At 39.8% G+C, this 24,334-nt stretch overlaps 1 protein-coding gene across 2 annotated transcripts; it reads right to left on the minus strand.

The window, feature by feature from the left end:
* Positions 1 to 4,043: 4,043 nt before the first annotated feature.
* On the minus strand, positions 4,044 to 23,976 carry LOC131257781 (flowering time control protein FPA). Of its 2 annotated transcripts, none has more exons than XM_058258668.1 (5): positions 23,695 to 23,976; positions 21,153 to 21,464; positions 11,857 to 13,082; positions 9,798 to 11,073; positions 4,044 to 4,417 (listed from the first exon to the last, which is right to left on the minus strand). In XM_058258668.1, the coding sequence occupies exons 1-4, from the start codon at positions 23,839 to 23,841 to the stop codon at positions 9,810 to 9,812; spliced, it is 2,949 nt and encodes a 982-aa protein (XP_058114651.1). In that variant the 5' UTR covers positions 23,842 to 23,976; the 3' UTR covers positions 4,044 to 4,417; positions 9,798 to 9,809. The 2 variants fall into 2 exon arrangements, with proteins under 2 accessions (XP_058114651.1, XP_058114648.1); XM_058258665.1 differs by having other exon boundaries at positions 4,044 to 4,394; positions 23,695 to 23,965.
* Positions 23,977 to 24,334: the final 358 nt, after the last annotated feature.

Here is a 24,334-nt window from a genome sequence, read left to right on the forward strand (position 1 = left end):
TACAGTTGGGGAAACAGTCTCCAAAGTGTCTAGACATCCTACCATTTCTATGGGTGATTCCTCTAATAAGCTGATCGGGATGATTTTTGGGTGAGAACATTCATACTGTCAGTCCTGCCTATACATGCCTTGGATAGCATAAAATATTGTACACGTAATGCAATCCAATTAGAGGTGATCATAGAGGCTAACACGCTTTAGAGATTCCAGCACAATCTAACCATTGGTAATTGTGGGTCCCACTTTGTGTACCTCTACATGCAGAAGTATGTGGGACAACCAAAATTGATTGAATCAATAAGAAATAAATTATAGAAATGGGTACTGAATTTCTTCCTTTAGAAACATGACAGGAATATGCTTCCAAACTTGGAATCACATCAAATCGACAGCATTGATGCATATTTACCAAACCAAATAAACAAAAAAAAATTTTTTAGAAAAATAGCTTTCATTAGGTAGGAATCTTAATCCTTTACACAAGCTAACTTTGGGCAGGCCACCGGCAAAAGGAAGTAGACCCACCTACCATAAAACAGCTAAGGAACGAGTAAAAAAAAAAGGAATTAGCCTTCCCACAGGTTGCCTAGGCCATCTCTGTCTAGGAACAATAGACCACGAATGGTAGGGGGAAACTATCCCAGCGATCCGAAGAGCCAGTTTACTTGGCCATAACTCTTCGACTGGGCCAAGCCATCTGCAACTAAGTTAGCCTCCCTATGGGTGTGAGCAATGTGAATTTTCAAGCCTAAAGGAGTCCAAATGAATTATGGAAGCTAAGGAGTCCAAATGAAACTACGTGCATGGTTGATCCGAACCGCGTAGACTTCATCCAATCCAAACTCAAACTGAGTTGAGTTTGAGTCACCCAGGAACTCCACTTGACCTGACTTCATCCAATCCAAACTCAAACTGAGTTGAGTTTGAGTCACCCAGTAACTCGACTCGAACGGAAATCCAACTCGGTACTGACTCGACTCAATCCAAAACCCGACTCGTGTCTATATATATATATATATAGGGTCCCGGTCTCCTGCGCACCGTGCCGCACGGAGCTTAAATACGAGCTCTGATAACAGCGGTTAGATCTCCGTATACGGCTGGGATGCAGCATTAAAGCTCAGGAGAGTCTCCGTATACGCGACTCGCGCGCCAGTATTTTCGGAGATCGAGCGAGCTCCTCCTGAAGTAACGTCTCCAAGTTCTGTGGGCCACACCCTGATGTGTGTTTTGTATCTACACCGTCCATCCATTTGGCATGTTCCAAAAAATGAATCAGATCCAAAGCTCGAGAGGACCCCACCACAAAAAACAGAGGGGAGAGTGACACCCACCGTTAAAAAGTTCTGATCAGCTGCAACAGCTGTATCTGAACTTATGATACAGCCAACATTTCTGATTTGTAGAATATCCAATTCATGAAAAAGGCAATCTACACGGTGATAATCATCATCCCCTGATATGAAAAAATCGATGATCACTGATTGGTGCGGCCCACCAGTGCATGGTCATACAATTGGCTGTCCATTGATTTTGATGTTGTGTTCTGATCGAAAATTGGATCGGCTTGATTTTCATAACGGGTGATCAATATGGTGTGGCCCATCTTTTGAACGGATTGGATATTCTACAGATTTGTCATGTTGGTGGAAAAATAGCTGCATGGTACTTCTGATACAGCCTTTGCATCTGATCATTCATCCATGAATTATATATAGAAACTCAGTGTATTAACTATCTCCATCGTGCAATTAATACAGCTACGTCTTAGATTAGACATGTAACAAAATGGCACGTGTAGATTGATCCTGACTGTCTGATCCTTAGAGCGGTTGACAATAATTTTCAGTGGACTCTTGAAAATGGGGCGATTGATTGGACCAAGAAAAACAGGATCGATGCCATTCAAGAGGTGGACGGCAGATTGAATGATCCGGATTGATGCACACATGCAAATTTGGATAAGAGAAATGGTGAAAATGGGGCGATCGATTGGACTAAGAAAAACAGGATTGATGCCATCCAAGAGGTGGACGAACGATTGAACGATCCCGATTGATGCACATGTGCAAATCTGGATAAGAGAAGTGGCACGTGAACCTTGTTAGGAGCATAGCTGATGAGGTGTGCTCATATGCTAGAGGGCTGCTGGGGGTCCCATGACAATTGTGCATTCGATCCACGCCATCCATTAAAATACACCCTTCGAAAACTGATTCATTTTTTAACGGTGGGCGTCACTCTCCCCTCTATTTTTTGTGGTAGGGTCCTCTAGAGCTTTGGATCTGATTTATTTTTTGGGTCATGTCCTAATATGGTCTCTCCAAATGGATGAACGGTGTAGATACAAAACACACATCACGGTGTGGACCACGGAACTTGAAGACGTCACTTCAGGAGGAGCTTGCGTGCGTCCGTAAATACTGGCGCAGGTGTCATCTCTACGGAGACTCTCTCCAGTGCAGGAATGCCGATGAATGGGATCTAACGGCTCTTATACGAGCTCGTATTTAAGCTCCGTGCGGCACGGTGCGCAGGAGACCAGGATCCTATATATATATATATATATAAAAACCCTAGAAAACCCTAGATTTGATGTTTCAGATTTGAGATGCCGTGTAGCTGATGGAGAGGTTGCAATTATGGCAGGTACACCTAGGTTTTGAGTTGTGATTTCAACCTGTGGATACCCGTTGCACCCGATCCAACTCAACCCAACTCAGTACTTGTGACCTCGGTACCAAGTCGGGTCAAGTTCAGCTCAGGTCCATTTCAAAACCGAATCGAGTTGGGTCAGCCCCAACTCCGTCCAACTCGACTCCATGCCCAGCTCTAAAAAACAATACCCAAATTCACCTGATTAATGTGGTTTTTCAGTTGGTAGCTGCAACCCAAGACTTCAAAATCCTTATACAACATTGTATTCTACGGTGTACTGGACCCAAGATGAATATTCTCTCTAGGGCTATACTCCTATGGCGACTTGCATGCACCGCACTTGTATTGTTGTACATGATCCAGATAGTTTGAATCACTTGACCAATTGTGGATGGAACATAGATCAAAAATTACTTCCAACAGATGATGGAATACAATTTGAAACGCTCACTATTTTCCTTTTAACCATTCATTTGGCAACCATTACTTGGATGACTAGGATTGCTTGTCAATGTAATTTTTAAAATATAGTCCGTCCAAGATGTACCGCATAGCGTGGATGGTCTCGAAGGAAGATGGGTCACCACTATTTTTAAAATGGTGTGACTTATATGAGAAAGGGATGGGACAAGACCACTGCGGCCCATCCGCAAGATGGAAGTTTTCATTCATCTAACCATCTTTCCCACTCATCCATTTTAAAGCGGCCAATCTATGATAGCATTAACCGTTGAATGCGATTTTCAATGTTAGTGCATGCAAAGACGAGAAACACCAGATGGATAGTCTCAATAGACTGCCCCTCCCACAACGTGTTAGGCTTGTATCAATGTCTCGATGGACTGCAATTGCCCTATTTTGGATGGACATTAAGAACAGTTGGGAATTTCATTTTCCTCCAACCTACTTTAGAATTTTATTTTCCTCCAAACTGCAAATCGAGAATGTCGTAACACATTTGAGAATCTGCAAATACCCTATTACTGAAGTAGAAACATGTATTCCCTTGTTTTTTTCCTATGATGATGGTCCACTAAGGAACATGTTTAAAGTGCCAAGATCAGAATAATTTGTGGACTTTGATAGAAGGATAATTCTAGTGCATTGTCGAGCAATAAAAAGGGGAAATTTCTTCCAAGTTAATTATGCAGACAATTTCGACTCTCGGGAACATGGATTCATTGTAAGACGACCTGGACAATCCATCTGAGTTGCCCCAAAATGAATAACTGGCTTCATGGTTAGATGATCTCGACAGTCCTGATGATTTGCCCCCGACAGATATAGCTGTCAGTCCAAAAATACATAGCACTAAAATGCATAAAGCGGGACTCCATCACATTAGGTAAAGCCCCTTTCTAAATGTACCACAGAACAATAAAAAATAAAAAATAAAAATAAAAATACTTGTACCTGGCAACAAATGAAAATATTCATGGCTGATCACAAAATCAACAACGGACGCATTTATTGAATCACGTCCTTTTATCATGGCGCACTTTACCTAAAATCATGGCTTAGCAAAACAATAGTGTTCCTTCTACATTTGATGTTGTTAAAGGAAACCAAAACTTACTAGTGTCAAAGATGAGAACACTGCACCAACTGGGAGATCCTAGTCTAGACGGCCCGCTTAAGCTTTTCAAAAAGACGAGGTCTAAAAGGTAGATTGGCTAACCAGAATTCCATGCAGGGTCCATGCACATTCACTTTCCATCATGAGCTATGCATCAGTGCTGTAATTTCAGTAAGTAGATACCTTAGAAGAAGAAGAAGAAGAAGAAAAAAAAAAACAATAGTAATGTGCATTAATAAATCTCAACATAAATAGGAGCAGATATTGTATAATTCAATTATAAAGAGCATCAGCATTTTTTTCACATTGTTCTCTTTAGTCTGGAAGAAGAAATTTTAATAGCTTGGGAACCCCAAATGGGGGGCCTCGTGTTGCCAAACGGGAGTGAAACTGAAGGGGAAATGTAAGGTCTTGAACTCGTGCAAATGTATGGTCACAATGTTTCATAGATGTGGGGCCCATGGCTTGGTGATCCAGAGTGCTGATCTAATCCCTCAGTGGATTGTGCATGCTCCACAAATTTCCTAGCTTGAACATCCTAACAGTTCTGACCTATTGCCAAAACAGACTTTTGCTATATATTTTCTTCCCAACCATACCTTAGTAAGCTACCAATCAAAGGATTGGATCTTTGAACAGGGAAATTCCCGACCAATGCTGAACCAAAGGCTCCAAACGCTATAATACCCTGCTCATGGCTCAAAAAATCATGATACGGAACGAGAACATCAGTTGGTGCTTGCTGTTACATTCAACAGATCAGAGGATGAAAAATCAGGGTAGTAAAACGCTACTCGCATGGCACAAGTGCCCCTCGAATTCCCAAGCACCTAGTCGCACCTAAATGGGCGCAAGCCTAGAGAATCCCTGAGCAATTCTTTTATTTATTATATATCATAGTATTACATATACAACTATATATTGATTTATTTAATAGTTATACACCATATCCAAAAACTTACATCTACATCACCATTTCAACAAATTCACAAAATCCTAGAATTTCGAACTCCCCCATTTTCCCAAACCTAGAAACCCTATTCTAGGGCCTGTTTGAATTCATAGAAAAAAAAAAATTTTAAGAAAATAGCATTTTTCAGGAAATACCATTTCTTTTCTTTTTCTTTTCTTTTTTTTCTTTTTTTTTCTTTTGAACATTAGGAAATACCATTTCTAGAAAAGGGTGAGAGAGGAAATGCCATTTCCTTTGATTGTTTCAACAAGATTTCCTCGAAAAATTTTCCTCCATTTCCAAATCTATTTTACCAAAACTTTGCTTGAAAACAGTCTATGACACGTGTGCACTGAAGTTGGCTTGTGAGTTGTGACATATTGGCACATGTGGACTGCTTGAAAATGGATGGTGGCATGCATTGCACATGTGCTATGTTGGCACTTGGGGCATAAGTGGAATGCTTAAGAATGGGAAGTTGTGTCTTGCATGTGGCACATTGGTAGATGCATGGTGCTTCAAGATGGATTCTGGCACATGGCATAAATATGAGGCACTTGAATGGATGTCCTACTTGTGGGGAACTTGAAAGCAGTCAGCAGCATATGTTGCACATCTCACACACAGGCACATGTCGCACATGTGAAGCAGTAAAAGATGGATGGTGGCCATGTGGCACGTAGCACATATGGCAAATTGGCACACATGGTGGCATTTGAAGATGAGGATGGCACATTGGAGTATGTGGCACACTAACACGTGGGATAGCAAAAGATGAATGGTGGCACATGTTGTGTATGTGGCCCATTAGCGAACAAGTGGCGCTTTAATATGGAGGACAGCACTCTGGCACATTTGAGGCACTTGAAGATGGATGGTTCCACCAGTGGGGCACTTGGAAGAAGGGCGGTAGAACACGTGACTGCCGTGGGCAAGGAAACAAAAAAAAAAAGGCATTTTTCAAGAAATGAGAGAAACAGAAACTACGACGCTTCCTAAAAATTTAGGAAAACAAACAACGCAAACATCATTTCCACATAAATGGCTTTTCCTCCTTTTCTTTTTAAAAGGTAACACTATCAGGTATTGAACCCTAGATCACTCACGCACACTACATTGTCTCTATCAGCTCATCTAACAAGCAGGAAATTGGCTTTTCCTCAATTTATGTTTCAGTGAATCCAAACATCCCCTTAAATTGCAAATTCTTCTTAGCTCAAAACTCCAAATACCCAATTTCGCCTAGATTCTTAATCCTAACCCTACATTTCTAAACTGAATCAAGATATAAAGGAACAGCATATGTACAGGCACAAAAGCCAGATAAAAAGCTACGCATTAGTTCTAAATGGTGTTGAATGAAGCTGATAACTTCTTCTTCTTTTTTATCTAAAACAGGTTTCTCATTGTATGACTAAGAAAGGGTTTTTTGCATATACCCACCCTTTGTTTTCTATATCCTACAAATAACATCTCGTGTGTGTACTTCTAAATACTACCAACCCTTTTCTGTATATGTTCTAACCAACACCCTAGGTTACTTTCTGCAACGGAAATTAAATGAATGAAGTGATATTTATGGAGACTCCTCCAGATTGCCCGTGTTTCAAAGTATAAATTGATGGGATAATCTGAATCATTTCATCACTAGCCCATAAATAGATGGTAGAAACAAAATTTGTTAGCGCTGATGTTCAGTGCAGAAAGGTTGAGAAAAGCAACAGATGAAATTGTCTCGCAACTTTCCTTGCTAAAACATGGGTCAACCAAGGATTGTGTCCACTGAATGGACGGTCCCAATTGATAGATAGCCCTGCCACGCGTACTGTGGATAGATGGCTAGCATAGCCACTAAGTGTGGTGTACTCGCTCGAGTGCACTTCAAAAGCATACTCAGTTCCCACAAGGAAACTAGGAACACATGGTTAATTTTTAGATGTCTTGTTTCCATGTTTGCCGCTGGTTCTGATGAAAAATGTAGAAATAGGTTCAAATTGGCAGAAAATATGTGCAGAATCTTCTTCTTTTTTTCTTCTTCTCTCTTTTCACTATGTTGTTGCTTTCAGTGCATAAAACCGGCAGGAAGAAATGGACTTTTGCTTGATGAGAACAGATGAAGTTGCAAAGAGCTTTGATACAGCAGTTGAAAAGTAGAATTGAATTTGATTGGTTTTCAGGCAATTGCTAGAGAAGAAAGAAAAAAGGTTGTTTTGGTAGATAGGTTTCATTCATTTGCAGAAAAAATGACATGCTAAAGGTTCTTGGAAAGTGATGGTGGTTTTAGTGTGGAGTTGCAGAGAGCGTGCTGAAAAATATTGAAGTTTGGTGAATGGGTCTTCGTGGATTTGGAGAAAATAGCAAAATAAGTGAGATCAAAATACATGGTGAAGACGGTCTTCCTGGAGTTGCAAATAGAGTGTTGAAAAAAAAAATGAGGATAGTTGGTAGGTTTTCATGGATTTGGGAGAAAGATAGCATAGAAAATGAGATTCGAGTAAATGACGGTTACTTCCTTGGTGTTGCAGAAAGATTGCTGAAAAATTGAAGTTTGAGGGATTTTGCATAGATTGGGAGAATGTGGCAAAAAAATGAGATTATAATAGATGGTGATGAAGATCTTCTTGTAGTTGTAAAGAGATTGCTGAAAATTAGTTTGAGTTTTGATGAATGGGTTTATCAGGTTTGTGGGGAAAATGGCAGGGAAAATAATATTTGAAGATACAGCAGTTTCCTTAAGAGTTACAGTGAGATTATTGAAAGCATATTGATCGTAGTCTCATAGATTTTCATTGATTTTACAGATTCGAGGAGCAAATTGGTATTTGAAAATTTGAATAGATGCTAAAAAATAATGGGTTTTCATGGAATTTTATAGATAATTTCTGAACAAATGGTTAGCGGAAGGCCCAAAAGGACGAGGGTGGAGGTAGTAAGAAAAGACTGAGCTATGGTCTAACTTAAGTTATGGCCCTTGAAAGAGTGGATGGAAATGGAATCACGTGGCCGACCCCAATTAGTTGGAACAAGGCTTAGATGACGACGATGATGATGATGATGGTTACGATGGGTTTTTCTTGGAATCGGAGAACGGAGGAGACTGCTGGGTGATCAAAAGGGACTGAAAATGACAATGGGAGTGTCAGTCCCATGTGGTGAGTTGAGTTGTCTGTAGATGGCTTCTCTAATTTCCAAGCTTTAGAGATGAAAATCAAATAGAAAAAAAAAAAAAACAGAGTTTTTGGTTCTCCAAGATAATCAGTTGGAGAGGAAATAGCTGGGAGAGATGGCAGAAGGGAGAAAGATGGCCCGAGTGAGAGATGAGGGATGGTGTGAGAAAGATGGCAGACAAGCAAAGGGGCTGAGAGAGAGGAAAGTAGATGATGGCATTTAAGTGGGCTTAAAACAGTCATTTCCTATTTCAACTAATCTAAGTTAAAAGTCAGAATAGTGGAAAGGGGCTTTTTGTCTAGTGGTAAAAAAAACATGAGGGTATTTACAAATATGCATAAGCAGGGATGTTATTTGCAGTATACGAAAAGGGTAGAGAGGTATAATCAAAAAACTCCTAAAGAGAAACATAGTTTATGCTTTTTATAAGTACTTTAAAAGGAATCGTACACATTTCACAATGATATTATTCTCTATTGGGTGTTTGTGTGTGTGTGATCCTTTTTTTTAACTCATAAACGGGAAAGCAGCAATTATGTCTGATTAATGGCTTATCTTGTGAGGATTCATGGAAGACTTCCGATAGGAATGCATAACGTCTGATTAATGGCTTATCTTGTGAGGATTCATGGAAGACTTCCCATAGGAATGCATAACTGCACAGGAACCATTTCCCAGATTCATGGGTTTTTCTTCCACACCTTCATGGCACATGTATAGATGGAAGAAAACAAGCTAAGGCTACCAATTAGCAATTTTCCACTAGTTCATAAATAGGGGCGACTCATCCATCACACCGCATGCAAAATAGCCCAATCTAGGTGGATAGGATTGTCTCATGGCTTTTATTTTTAACATCAGCCATCTGTCCTAGTGCCAGTGGACCCGATTGATACATAAACCTGCCATGTGTCTGGTGGAGAGATGGCTCTATCATATTTCGCCTTTTCACTTCTACCATATCATCTCCCTTCTCAATAACAGTAGGTGTCACATAAATAAAGCACAGTAGTAATTTACATCCAATTCCAAACTGAGCCTCAACCATCTGATATTGCTGTATAATTTGCACAATGGAAAATTTTCCTTCTGACCATGCATTTGATGGCCTCCACCAATTGGATGCTTGGATTCATCCAATCAGTGTGATTCTCAGGAAATACACTGTCCATATTGGAACCACAACCTCAACCTGGATGGTTTGGATTGATGTACATTCATGCCATGCACATGTGGACCAGTCATCGCCATCTAAGAAATGATGGAAAAAAGCAAATATTATCCAGCCTAAAAGAAGATTTTGATGCTAAATGAAGAAATTAATAAGGCAACACACAACATGTTCTAGGGAGCGTACAGGCCATTAAGCCAACCATTTCATCCTACGATAATCTCAATTGTTACACAAAGCAAACCATTGTTGGCAGATGAGATAATGCTTACCTTTTAAAGGAATTACCGTTGGTCGGCAGCCTTCGCTTGCTGCTGGATCTGCTGAAGAAGAGTTGCAGCCAGCTGCAATGTCGCCTGGAGGCGTTTCTGTGGATCTGTTTCTGTCTCCTCCCGACTGCTATTTTGCAGCTGTTGATTCCCCTGGCCTCCAGAACTCCCAGGTGGAGTTGGTAACTCTGTACAATTTGCCTGAGTAACTGCAGAAACATTGGATGCATGTTGCTGCTGTTGCAGCTGCTGCACTTGATTGAATTGGGCAGTCAAAGAGTCAGAAGATGCAGAAGCATGATTCTGCAGAGCAAGATTCGGGGCGGATGTAAATGCCTGTTCTGGCTGATTCGGAACACTTGATGGGTTACGATCTTCCCCTGATGATGGAACAGGCGCTTTCACCAGCTGTTGCCGTTGCCCAAGAAGTGTTGCAAGCTGTGCAAGCTGTTCAGGTTGCAGAGGCAGAACAGGTGTAGACGAAGAAAGCTGAGGTTTGCTGTTAGGTAAAGGGAGACCAGAATTGGTGGGTGTATACTGATTTGAAGCTGATTCTTGCACAGCTGCGGGCTTTCCAGAAAGATATTTTTGTGCCATGGACTCATCAAAGGAAAGGGATGGAAAACTTCCCATACTAGAATTCTGATTCCGCATTTGGAGAGGAGACCAATTCGATTGCAATGTAGGATTATTGTGATGAAGTTGGTCGTACCTACTCTCACTGAGGGAATCAGATGCTTTCTCTGACTGAGGAAGATTGACAACTCCTTGTTTTTGTAGTGATGGGAAAGAAGAAGTGGATGAAGGGAAAGGCTCTGATGAGGAGCCGATATAGCTTTGACCGCCCCAAGAAGATGGCATGAGACCCGGAGAGGTTGCCTTACGGTATGATGACATATCCTCATGGAAGGCTGCTCCATCCATTACTCGGGGTGGTAGTTTTGAATCCATGGTTTCAAGGGGATGATGGAGAGAGCCATAATTTGAACTGGGGTGCTGGAACCTTAAAATTACACCAGAGATGCTCACTTTACCAGGTACTTTGAGAACTTTCTCAGAAAATTCTGATGGTGGCACAAGGAATAGAGTGGTCTTCTCGCTCAATTTGGCAACCGCTGCTCGCTGCTTCTCCCCCAGATAGTGCATGAACTCATTGTAAAATATGATATCGGCATCGCTTCCTGGAACAAAGAAGACCACCCAAAAACTAGCTGCTTGATAGAAATGTTTTTCAAGCATATCGAGACCAGTCCTTGCGGTGCAATTTAAAAACTCAGGCCTGTTGCATTGGTACCAAACTAAAACAATGAGCTGATAACCTTTCAACTAAAACAGTGAGCAGACTACTTTAAAAAAGATACGTGCTAAGCATGTAAAACAAAATAAGCATAAGAAAATCAAAAATTACACTTCTATTATTCATTATTGAGAGACGTGCTATGTAATGTGCTTTGTTATGGTGGGTGGGCAAATGAGCACAGGTATAATGCCTTGCAAGTCTTATGTATGTGCTAAGAAGGAATTATAACATGCTCCCCCAGAAGCAATGTTTTCTGCTTGATCGAACAGGTGTAGGTGGGGCCACATTTTCAGTAACTTAAGTTGCTGGTCTTGTGGTTGTGGCACACATTATGGAAACAGGATTGAACCAGTACCCCCCTCATCAGATGATCCTGGCCACCTGAAGAAAATGGACAACAATAACAAATGGTCCACATTCAATAGGGACCCAACCCGATGGTTAGGATCATCCAATGAGGGATTTTCTGGACGTCTCCCATCCACCTCAGACCAACTATATGAATGATTTAGCTAACCAAAATGTGACCTGCATTTACAGTTTTTATTGGCCAAACAGATGCTCAAATGGACATTGGACATTTACTAAATGATAATGGGTTCCAAATATGTTCCACATAACCACATATTTCAAACTCTCTACAACCATGTTCCTGCTATTAGTTATTCCAGATGAAAACTACCAATATGTTAACGGAGTGAAATACCAGCTTCATGTGTCAAAGTTCACAAGAATATATTAAAAGTGCTCAGTACAACTTACAGCATGACATCCAGGACTTTTCCCACAGGAAAGCAACGGGCACGACAGACTGGAGTCCCTCCCTTCGCAATCGTTCCCTCCCACTTCCACTCCTCGTTCAAAGGAGAATGATGAGAGTCAGGTGTGAATGGTTGCTGCCACTTGAGGGGCTTTGCAGGCAAAGAACCGGCACCTTCAAAACTATCATGGGTTTTCCAAGAACCGTCTCTTTCTGCCTGTGGACGGGGTAAATTTTTCAAGTGATCCGGAATCCGTTTATAATCAAAAGGCCCAGAAGCAAAGTTTTTATCGTAGGACTCATTTTCTGGCAAATCCGAGAAAAACTTTGGCGGTCGAATATGTTGCTTTTCATGTTCTGAATCAGAGAATGGATACTCGGGAAGTTCTTTATCAGGAAGCGAGCTAGTCTTTAGTTTTTTTGCTTCCCGGAAGGGAAAAGGTTCTTCTGGCAATTCCCAGGTCTCACCAAAAAATGGGTTTCTTCGAGGTCTCTCTGGAGGAAAATCATGCCCAAATGCACCCCTATCTACTGCAGGACTTCTGTGGTGTTCATATATATCTTCTGATGGTCGCCGGTCAAAGGAACCACTCGTGCCTGTCTGTGCAGAACTGTTTCTACTGAAACCAAAGGCACCAGAATCTCTAGGCATCTTATCCATATTTGGAAAGAAGCGAGGAGATGCCGAACTAAATTCTCCAGTTGAATTCCCAAGATTTCTGTCTGGTCTAAAATTATCGACAGCCTGTCCACCCAGCCCGGAAGGACCGTAAGAGTTGAAATGCGGGAACGGGCCATTCATTGAATTCCTCCCACGTTCTGATGGGCCAAGTTCGCTCTTTGCAAAGCATATACTCACACGAGGATTGTCAAATAGTTTCCCCTGAAGAGCTTCTTTTGCTCTGCAAGCAGCCGCTATACTCCTAAATTGCACAAATGCATAGCTACGACCAGGAAATGCAGTGATTTTCTCAATCTCACCAAATGGGGAAAAAGCCCTTCTTAAAATAGTCTCATTAATGTTCAAGAACGAAGGAAACCCTACCCATAACACCTCGCTTGGTTCAGCGTTCTTATCCCCCTTGGACTTGTCAAAACGATAGGTTTCAGGACTGGCCTGGCGTATTCTTGAATCTTTATGAGAAAATGGCTCTCCATGTTCGGCAGAGCGCCTATCATCCCTACTTTGTGGGTATTCCTCACCATGTGATGACGTTGACGATCTTTCCTGTAATTAAAAGCTCTCCAAGATAAATGAACCAATGCTAATTACAAGTTTAAAAAATTGTGTTAGAACTTTAGGCCATCTGAAAAGGCCAATAACATTGGTCGTGGGCATTGAATCAACAATACTAATTACGAAAGTATATAAGGCTACCACAATTATACTTAAAATGTTTAAATCTAAAAAGAAAAGAACACGACCACAGGAGGGGGGAATATATATCTATACTAGCAATACACTTTTCGCAAAACATTCATAAGGATTTCATACTCTCTGCTAAACAACAAACTATCACAGAATTTAAAATCCTCTACTCAGTAAAGAGTATGAACTCAAGAAAACCCTAGAAGAAGAAGGAGAAGAAGAAGAAAGCAACAGCTCAAATAGCTGATTTGACAACTTGGTGTTTGCCGCAATAGTGAGATACTTGACACAACAGTGAGAAATTTGACAGCTGAAGAACTCAGTGGGCAACTAGAGTAACTATATTTACTATCAGATGTAGCACCCCTCCAACTGGCTACAGCTCTACCTGCTGCTGCAACAAAAAGAACTTGGTCATTCTCATGTGCAGGTTAAAAGAGAAATTATCGACCTTAGAAAGTCATCTGGATTTTTCCCAAGGGCCCTTCAAAAACACATATAGAAGTCAGCCTGAGGAAAGACAATAATGAGTTGGTGAATATTGAGATACGAAAGAAAGCTTGAAATTTGATATAATTAGATTTATGTTGCCATCCTGCCTAGAGGATTGATATCCTAGATGAGAGTCCACAATGTTTCTGAATAACTGAATCCACTATCATCCAACGTTTGGCTTTTATATGACATATCTAATTACAAGCATACATGTTTGTTTTTGGACAACGCATAATCGTCCAGCAAAGTGATTTTCACTCATTGGATGGCTAATGCATATAAATGCTGGCTTTCGACTGTTGACTGTGGACAGTTGCCAATATTGTTTCTAACCATCCGTTTATACCAACTGGACACTAATTTGTTTGGTTGGGGTGTTAGTGAGGGCCACCAAGGACTCCTTAGCTAGGTGAAGTTGGGTGCATCACTATTTGTTATGTGTGCCCTGATTATCAAAAGGGAGAAGCATGCCCTGGTTACCTATGAAGCAGTCCAGCTACGCCCCTCACAGCAAATGAGACATCCGATTCATTTAACTGAGTCAATTTCAGAAAAATGAGCAAGGATTAGGTAAACTGCACAGCCCTTGAAAGCGAGTTTGGGAGAAAAGCTTGCTTCCTGCCTTCCGGCTCTAGAGCAGTTCCTTCTCTTTTTTGCAAGGGGGAGAAGTGTGCCCCATAATCATATAGCAGTTCATCTCTAAAGCTGATCACACTTTGGTCCTTAAAGTGAATCCGGAATCTCCCTCAATGACACTATTTCTACTTTGCTCAATTGATTACCTTGAACCATGTCAGACCTCAAGCAAGAAGGATTTCTTTCAGACACAGCGATTACTCGATCCACTAACATCTGAAGGCTGACTTAGGTGCACGCCTTACTACTAATATGCTCCTGGCGAGGTAGGCTCAGCATCCATCATTCAAAGATAGTCATAAAACATTATCATGTCCTGCTTTACTAACATTTAACTCAATTTCACTAAGAATATTGCTATTGATATTCTTTTTATTTTTTATTTTTTTTGTTAATTTTATTTTATTTTATTTATTTTTATTTTATTTTTTTAAAAGAACCTTTCTATTGATCCTCCCAGCCAACAAAAATTTCTGATGCAGCACCAATTTAGATTGAACTTTACACCCAGCTCTCTCCTGGGGTGTGACCCAGGATTGATCCTTGCCATGGGCATTCAGCTAGTAAGTGGCCCTGATGCCCTAATTAAAAATAAATAAATTGAACTTTTGGGATTAAGTCATATAGAAGGAAACAAGCAAGCCAGAGGGGTTGGGGGGAAGGACAGATCATAGACATACAACTTTCAAATGGATCTAGAATCACCCTTGGAGTTTGAAATCAATCGATACAAAACATTGGGCCACAATACTAACGCTTCCCCACAATATTGCCAGTTCCTCAAGTGAATTCACTACACCTTGGCATCACAGGAATTACCAAATGCCCTTCCACAAAATGCCTGATAAAAAACAAAGACACAGGGTGGTCTCTGATGCCTTGTCCAATGTGTATGTCCTCATAAAACTGTTGCCTTCTACTGTTTAGTAAGCAAGTCAGTTTTAGTCCCCTGACACTGCTTTATTTATTTTTCATTCAAGTAGTGTAATTTGTGCTGGTTTTGAAACTCTATATAGGATGTCAATAACTTCTAAACATTGGAACATTTGATGCACAATTTAGTTTCATACTGAATAGATTACTTTCTTCCTTAAATATTTATGATATACATTGTATGGTGCTTTGCTGCATGAAAAGGTAAAGACCCAGCAGTTACTCCAAGATGGCTGATGCTAAATTTCATCGTTTAGAGTTCAAGACAGTGTTCAGTTTATTACGGACGAAAGCATCAATTACATAATATTGGATTCGATTATGTAAACCCCATTCACTGATGTAGGTAAATCACACTTCTAATAGCATGAATATACTGAGTGAATTGTGTTGCAGGTTATTCCCCGTGACTTCTGATCTGGGAATGGTTTTGAATGATTTATGTGGAGCAACTTTTCCAAAGAACATTAAAGCATAGAACAGGATGCTGGAGTTTATGATTCCATGTAAATGATCAATCATTTCGAGCAACATGGGTTAGTTCATTGCCATCAAAATGCAATTCACATGAGTCGCAGATCTAACACTAAGCTTGCTAATACCACACCAATACACCACCTTGCTGTATAATTGCACTGGTTAATTACATTGGACATCTGCATAATCAGTAGATATACTGCACATTCTGACACATCAGAACAGTTCGCATATACTGAAAGTGTACACATTAAAACAATGTAATGACAGTCACAGGTTTGAGCCCCTTTCAAGTCCAGATAATAGATGTTGAGCCACTCCAATGACCTCCATATCAAGTGCAACAATGACCACGTATGATTTTTACAGGTTATTGTGTAGATATCTGGAAGGTAGTATGAATTATGGTCTAATCTTATCTGACAATGGCTAGAAGCAAGGAATCAACCATATAAAAACTAATAAATAAAATAAACAGTGTTCTGTACAAACAATAAAATTTATATGCTTGTTGAAACTTGATGCAGAGCCATATCTGAACATCTCTTCTTTTTTTCTTTTTTATCAGGACAATAGCTGAACATCTTGTGTGCCAAAACTGCCAAATTGGGCAAAAGATTGTTGCAAATAATGATTGAGCTGATGTGCCATGAGTTGGTGATCAGTAGACAAAACACAGAGGGGCTGGGAGTACTCAAGTATGCTGATGACACAAACACAAGTTCCATACAACATGGTGGTAGCATGGATCTGCAAGTCCTTCCCGACATGCAATGCCCTTAAATAGACATGGAAGGTAAGGACATTCAGGGATGTGTTTCATTGTGACTGACTTCGAATGACAATTTTTTCACTCAAGCTAGTCTTTTTATTTGGGGATTGCGAAAGAGCATAGGAGCTCTGAGGAACCGTGGTTTATCACATCCTGGTCTGAAATTTCTCTTAACAAGTATAGGAGTTGGCGTTTATTGTGCTAGTTACAATCAGAACCCTACTTCATCACCGTTCAGTTGAGAGTTGAGACCATAAAGGCTGGTAAATGACATGAGCATTCCAGGGCTGCCTTTGCATGATGATTGTTTCCTTCTCAAAAAATGGATCACTTCATTTTCTATTTGGGGCTAGGCATCATGAAGTCAGCAACAGGCAGACGATTCACATGTTCCTGTGATAAGGTTACTTTAAAATGTTTTGGAATTTTTGGCTTTTTGCACAGCATGCTTGTTCCAAATCAGAAACATAGCAAACCATCCATCAGTTATGGATAACCATGGAAAGCTGTTAAAAGGTAGAGAACCTTACTTCTATCTTTGGATGACATTTTTTTCCGGAGCTGGTTTCATTTTGGTTATTAAAAAAGGCGTGCCAGGCGGTACTAATATGGAGATTGTAGTTCACCTGCTCCTGCTAGATTGTGTTGAACTGCTCCGTTACCAGAAATCCTGATGCTAGTTTTTCTCTTAAGAAGTTTAGCACTATGTCTTGAGAGAGAAAGGGAGCAAAGAGAGCTCCGAAGTAACAGGCCAATAATCATTCTATATACACCACATGGAGCACAATTATTAGGATTCATGCTCTATTTCTTGATCTTGACATTTATTCACCCATAAGACGCCAATATTGGGATTTCTTCTAAACAGTGGATATAAATGCAGGAACTACTGCCTTGTAGTTGATTGCCATTAATGATTGTTCTACAAGGCTCACAAATCTTTGTCATGTTGCATCACATGGCCAGATCGTATCATTATAAACTTGTTTACCAAGGCCCTCATTGACTTTGTTGATTTTGTCATGCCAGTGGGAGGGTGCAAGTTAAACCAAGGGCTAACCCTCTCGCCTCTTGCCATGCTATATTTCAGGAAGATATAAAGGAAGTCACTTGAAATTTGTAGGCCCAAAATCTGTTATTGTACATGTTCCATCTATATGTTCCTTGCTAGAGAACAGAGGTGAGCATCTTGAAGCTTACTAGTAAGCATTTTGCAAGTTATTTAGGTTTTGAAGTCCTTTCTCCATCTGCAACTGAACTCAGGTGACCTTGTTCAGACTACTTTTTTTTTAGAGAGAGAGAGAGAGAGATCAAAAAATTTATTAGTACCTTGCTCAGACAATTATTCATGTACTTACTAAAAATTTTAGAGCAGATGGAATGGATGAGAATTAATTGAAACCACGACTACGACTACATATGCATCAAGGTGGTAGTTAAGCATAGACTTGCTACTGCATAGAATGCAAAGATGGAAGGTCATTCTACTTAACATTTTATGGATGCATTGGATATGTTACATTCTCCAATTATAAGTATTAAAAGCCATCAGTCCTCTGACAGTTACATGAAGTTTGATCTTTACTTAAGACATGATAATTTTTTTAAAAAAAAAAAAAAACAATGGACACGCGAAAAAGAGCAGCCAGCTTTCGTCTTTGCTTCCTCCAGAAGATGTCTTTTTTGGTAATTAACTAGATATAGAGAGAAGGATATGTGAGATATAACTGATTATAAGGTGTTTTTTTAAGGTACTCTTTAAGTCTAAATATTCCACAAGAGAAAGAAAGAAAGAAATCTTTTATGTATTTATTTATTTTAAAAGACATGAGATATTTTATTTACAGTTACATTCTAAAGATTTAAAATCACCACAAACCTAGAGCTAAACCATTGGAACAAGAAAAGCGTAAATATTTTATTTTATTTTTAGAAGTAGAAAAGCGTAAATATTGAGGTCACATTGAATGCAATAATGAGCAGCTCAACAATTTGCAAAATATTAACCTTCTCTTTATTAGCTTTTTTTTCTGACACCCTTAACAACTTTTAAATTGTCCAGTGCATAGTTACCTGAATCACAATTCATTTAATTCGGGTTTGAATTTGTAGTTTGCAGTTTGAAATCACTTCTTTGTGATCTTCAAAAAAAAAATGTAGTTCACAGTTCAAGACTTCCAAAATTCATTAACCAATGATTGGGAATGTTTGTTCAACCTCACCTTTGGACGATAACTATCTAAAGTAGGGATCGCAATTTGTATGCTTATAACTTGTGTTACATATGTATGCATATAATTTTTATTATGATCAGCCAAATGATATAACGACCAACAACCAGTATCTTAGCTACGTAATAATGGACTCAACATTAATTGCCTTTGTGAAAAATCATGCAGAGATGCTCATTCGGTGGGAATATTTACTAAGACCATCGACCATGCTTTGATTTCCATGATATACAAACGATGAGTTGGGAGTACACAGATATTAAGTGCATTACTTCCACTGGTGCTTATGTTATGTACAAATCTGAGTGCATGTGTATTGCAAGAGGATCAGACACAAATTCAAGTATGCGTGTAAGTTGCCAGAGGATCACCCACAAATTCAAGTGCATATGTGCATCTGTATTGCCAGAGTATCAAACTCAGATTCATGTGCATAAGTATTTGCGTGTTGCCATGGGATCAAAAACAAATTCAAATGCATATGTGCATGTGTATTGCTAGATGATCAAACACAAGTTCAAGTGCATATGTACTGCCAGATGATCAAATACAATTACTATGCCACAAGTTAAATTCCATCAAACTAGTTGCTATAAGTGGCAATTAAATGGTGAATCAAACAGTGATTGACGCCATTTGACCTACATACTTCAAGGAAGTACTTGGAGAATGAAAAGGCTTGGACCAAGAAACTGCTTGGTGCAGAAAGTAGAACGATTATTGATGATAGATCATAGTGGATGAACAACATAAATGGTTATACCTTTCTTATGTGATTGATATTAAATAGTTGTGTTCACGAGTCCAACAAGATGGATGAATCCATCCAACACAACAATAGAGAGGTTGTATGACAACAGAATTATGCGTTAGATTAGATACAGGTTCTTGTACAGCTTAGCTACCAAGAAAGCATTCCCAGCCAACGCTGTATGTAGGCTTAAAAGAGACCACACTCAAGATTCATTCAAGTCAGATGAGACTTCTATAAATGTAAACTACATTAGCTCTGGAATGTAATAACTTTAGGTAAACTCTCTAAAACTACACATCCAACACAACTACAAGAATGAATAAATGCAAACGTATATGACTCCACTCATCTTTTTAGTAAAAATTTTGTGGCCATTCAAGAAAATAATTATGTACTGATATGACTCGGTATGCTCTGTATCACTTTTGAATGTTGGAAATGACTGATTCTCTTAATGAGAGTAGAGTCAATCTAAGATTATTTAACACCGTGCCTATTTGAGATTCTTGGAACTACACACAATCTAATAGAAGACTGGCCAGAAAAACAAATCAAATGAGAAAGGCACCATAAATTTTGAAGAAAATCTAATGAACGTTAAACACGGTAATGAAAACTTCAATGAGAAACACCCACAGTGACTTCATATGCCTTTACATAATAAGTATTCAAAGCTTCACCACATGCAACACATCTCTACCCACTGGTTCATAAATTACAAGGCATCTTAGATCACCAATCATCAAATTTCCGTGCATCTACACATAGTTGTCCATCAGCTTCTTTTAATTGTATAAAGTAACACCATTGCAAGGTTTTATCTTATTTTCCTGAGATGCATTAAGGTTTATAACAGATCAATGGATGTGCAATTAATTGGGTCCTCAATTCTCCTCATTGAATTAGTATAGCGCAGCATATCAGACATCAGGTTATCTTTCCATATGCAATGAGACATCCCATTTCACTGTGTTATTTTATTCTTCATCTACGTGCGGTTATTATCTCAATGAGAGCATGCACTTTATTTCTTGCATTGATTGTCGGGTTGTTTCTCTTTTCATTATCAACTGCAATATGATCTATAGAAGTGTTCAATGAACCCAGCAACATCCAAATCACTGAATTCTGAACACTTGTTGAATTATATATGGACCAATTCTAAGTTTTAAGGCACAGTGTAGATTTGTTTGATCAGTTTAAACATCCTAACATGCATGTATTTGGTGTTAAAGCATATTTAAATGAGGTGCTTGACTGCTGGATAATTCAAATGGGAACGTTGGTCAGGTTAATATACATCTTTTACCATATCTATAAGTATTTGATTGCTGGATAATTCAAATGGGGATGTTGGTGAGATTGAATATACAAACTCTTATGCAATGTGCCAGTATTTGATGTTCTTTTTGCTTTTTCTTTTTCTTTTTTTCTTGAAAGATTTTTCTTTCCATTTTTTATGAGTGCCTACAAGTTTTTGATTGTTGGATCTTCATAGTTACATTGTAATTAAGTAATTAGCTCAACCACATCTGCACATCTAGTGTCATTATTAGTCTATAATCTTCTGAACCAATTTTGCCAATCAAACTCGGTAAATAACTGAGTGAACAGGGATTCACACAACTAACCCCCTTTGTGAACTCGATTTTCATCGGCATGCCAGCAAGGACAAAACCTTGGAGGCCTCTCATCGCAATCACAGCATCTTCTTCTTTCTTGAAGTTGACAAAAGCATAGCTACGGCCTGGGGGGAAAGCAATACTGTCGATCTCTCCAAACCGCAAGAATTTCTCCGTGAGGACAGGCTCAGTCAAATGAGGTGATAAATTACCCACCCAGAGATGGCGCGACGGTGGAGCATCCTTCCGTCCAAAGTGGGACTTTTCTTCGAACCGTGGCAGATACTCGCCCCGGAATCTGTCCCTTCCTCCCCTGCCAATCTACAACAATACACCAAGCATAAGTATCTAAAACCCATCTATTTTTTAAAAAAAAAAAAAAAAAAGCAATAAACACATATCAAAATCCACTTTAAAAAACTATATATTTGCATACAACCATCAAAATCCAAAGGGTCATCTCGAACAAAAATAATACAGAATAACATCTCAATAGCAACAATAATAAGATGTTGGTTCTAGGTCAGTGACAACTAGAGAACTTCACTATTATGCACAGAGTTTGTGCACATAGGACCTATGTTTTGGTGATCTAGACCATTGAGCTGATGGCCCTATCATGGATGGACAATTCCACAGAAATCTCCACAACTGGACAATTGTAACCTTGTTGGCCTCCACATAGATGGCTGGGAGGAATACACTAACAGGTCCTGATTCAATGGATAAATGACCAAAGATTTGACAGCTTTCCCCATACAGGAGATTGTTAGGGCATGTCCATTCATGAACAGCAACAACATATCAATGGCTCGGATAGGCCAACAGTGGCCCGCACATAAAGTAACTTCATGCAGTCTGCATTAAATTGATAAGCTGCAAAAGATTGGACAGCTTTTCCAATACAGTAGATTGCTAGAGCAAGCAGTCCATCCATGATTGCCACCCTCAAATCAATGATTTGGAAAGGCCAACCATGCAAGGTATCCCGTAGCGGTAACGGTGGCCATAACAACTACCACCGTTACCTTTATGAAACATGTTGTAACGGCTATTATGGTCATGTTACAGTGTCCTTTTTATTGAAAAAAAAAAAAAAAAAAAACGGAGAACCTGAATCAGCCCCGTAATGGACTGTTATGGGGCCGTTATAGCCTTTACGAGGGGTCTAGCGGGCCATTATGGGGGATGTAATGACCTTTACGGGTCATTTTTCTCATAGCGGCCATTACGACCTTTATGAACCCATAATGTGTAACAGTTGCCACCGTTACCTTTACATAACATCATTTACAGTCCCGTAACGGCCTTTACTGCACACCATGCACCCATAGGATGATAAAGATGATGATCTGAGAAGAAATAAGATCAATTACTACTAGTGCTTGCATCACATGTCTCAAAAACACTGAATTAGTTGACCACTTGTTTATCCACCGCAAGGTCGCAATGAAGGATGGACAGATTTTCTAAATTGTTATTGGCATTTGCTGGGTGATGCCCAGTTTGGTAAGAGAGATTATTTTGGAATTCAGCAAATGTAAGTGAAAACAGGACACTTTTATGTCGTCTTGCATTTTTGGCTGGTTTGTGGTCATCGTGGAGAGAGCAGAAAAGTCCTATGGTACCTTTAACAATGGCGCTGAGTCTAATGAGATGTTTTCTTACAGGGCTATGGGCAAAGTGATTCTTGGGCAGTTGAGCTTAATTTACTTAATAGTGAAGATCTTCATATCGATTAGGCCTCTTTGATGCAATTGGTATTGTGAATGTAGTGAGGATTCTTCAACATCCCTTTTCAGTGGTTCTTCATTTCCTTATTTTGTTCAGTTTCAATAAATATTTTCGTTACCATTCAAAAACAACGACAATAGTTGTGGTAGTGGTGGTGGTTGCAGTAGCAATAGTGGTTGTAGAAATTGTAATGGTGATGGTGATGAATGGTTTGTACAAAACCATCAGATTAAAAGGATCCTGAAAACAATACAATCAACCCATCAAATCCAAAAGACCCTCCTAGACATTTTGCATTTGGAGCGCCTGAGGCACAACGACTTCAGTCATCCATAAGGGGCCCCACCTCGAAGTAAGCTCAGATGATCCAGATCAATCCATTCAGTGTTGTCCATAAGATCAATCCATTCAGGCAACTCTTAAATAAATAAATTTAAAAAAATAAAAAATAAAAATTCACAGCAATAAGACAATCCCAGCCGCTTGATTTTCCCCCAGTCAAACATGGACCATTCACCAACTCTTCCTAACCAGCCTCCTCAATGTCCGAAATACAAGGGACAGGATATAACATTCTCACAGTACCCCATCCACTGAAGAGCACACCAGATGAACGTTCCAGATCATCTGTCAATGCAGCCAGTTTTGGAAACATCATGGATGTGGCCAAACCCACTTACCTCCAGCGCAATCTCACCGTACAGCTGGCCCTAAAAAACCCTAGAATCTAAAAACTACAGGGGAAAATCATATATCGAGAGAAATCGAGTAGGAAAAAAAAAAAACCCTAATTACATAAAGAGAAAGAGGAACTAACCATTTCAATTGGACTTGTTGGGAATTTCCCTAAAAACAGAAGGATAAATCTGGAATTCTGCTGACTAGAAGAAGAGGCCTTTCGCTTGCTTCTGAAGAGAGTTGCGTCGGAGAGGAGAGGAGAGGAGAAAGAAAGAGATATAAACATCCGATGCGGAAGATCACTTCCTCAAGTATAAGGTTGCGCGTGGGGCCCACCGTGTTGTGTGTCTGGCATCCAACCTGTCCAGAATGGTGGGCCCACCATGGAAGTTGGCCCACCCAAAAATCAGGTCGATCCAACCATCATCATGTGGGCCACCACGTGAATCTTTGGATGGTTGTCCGTTGTTTTCGATTTCGTCGAGAGAGGATTTGGAGTGACCCGATTGACATTTTAATGGGAATCGCCCTGGCCGTGGGGCCCACCTTGATGTATGTGGCGTATATCCACACCGTCCATCGGTTTTCCCAGTTCATTTTAGGGCATGGTCCCAAAAATGAAGCATATCCAACTATCTAGTGAGCCACACAGTAGGAATTGAATACTCACCGTTATAATGCTTATTGGGAACAAAAGATCTAGATCAAGCTGATAAATGTTATGGTGGGCCTAGGAAGTTTTTAATGGTGGACGTTCGCTTTCCTGTGGTGTGGTCCAC

This window comes from Magnolia sinica, chromosome 10, assembly GCF_029962835.1.
Source record: "Magnolia sinica isolate HGM2019 chromosome 10, MsV1, whole genome shotgun sequence".
NCBI classification, from domain to species: Eukaryota; Viridiplantae; Streptophyta; class Magnoliopsida; order Magnoliales; family Magnoliaceae; genus Magnolia; species Magnolia sinica.

What these genes read in the sequence shown, in the direction of transcription:
- LOC131257781 (XM_058258668.1), bottom strand. Translation starts at nt 23,841, where the DNA reads ATGTTTATATCTCTTTCTTTCTCCTCTCCTCTCCTCTCCGACGCAACT. An exon ending in CAACAAGTCCAATTGAAATG is followed by an intron (nt 21,465 to 23,694) that starts GTTAGTTCCTCT and finishes GTATTGTTGTAG; the next exon opens with ATTGGCAGGGGAGGAAGGGA. An exon ending in AAAGTCCTGGATGTCATGCT is followed by an intron (nt 11,074 to 11,856) that starts GTAAGTTGTACT and finishes CCAATGCAACAG; the next exon opens with GCCTGAGTTTTTAAATTGCA.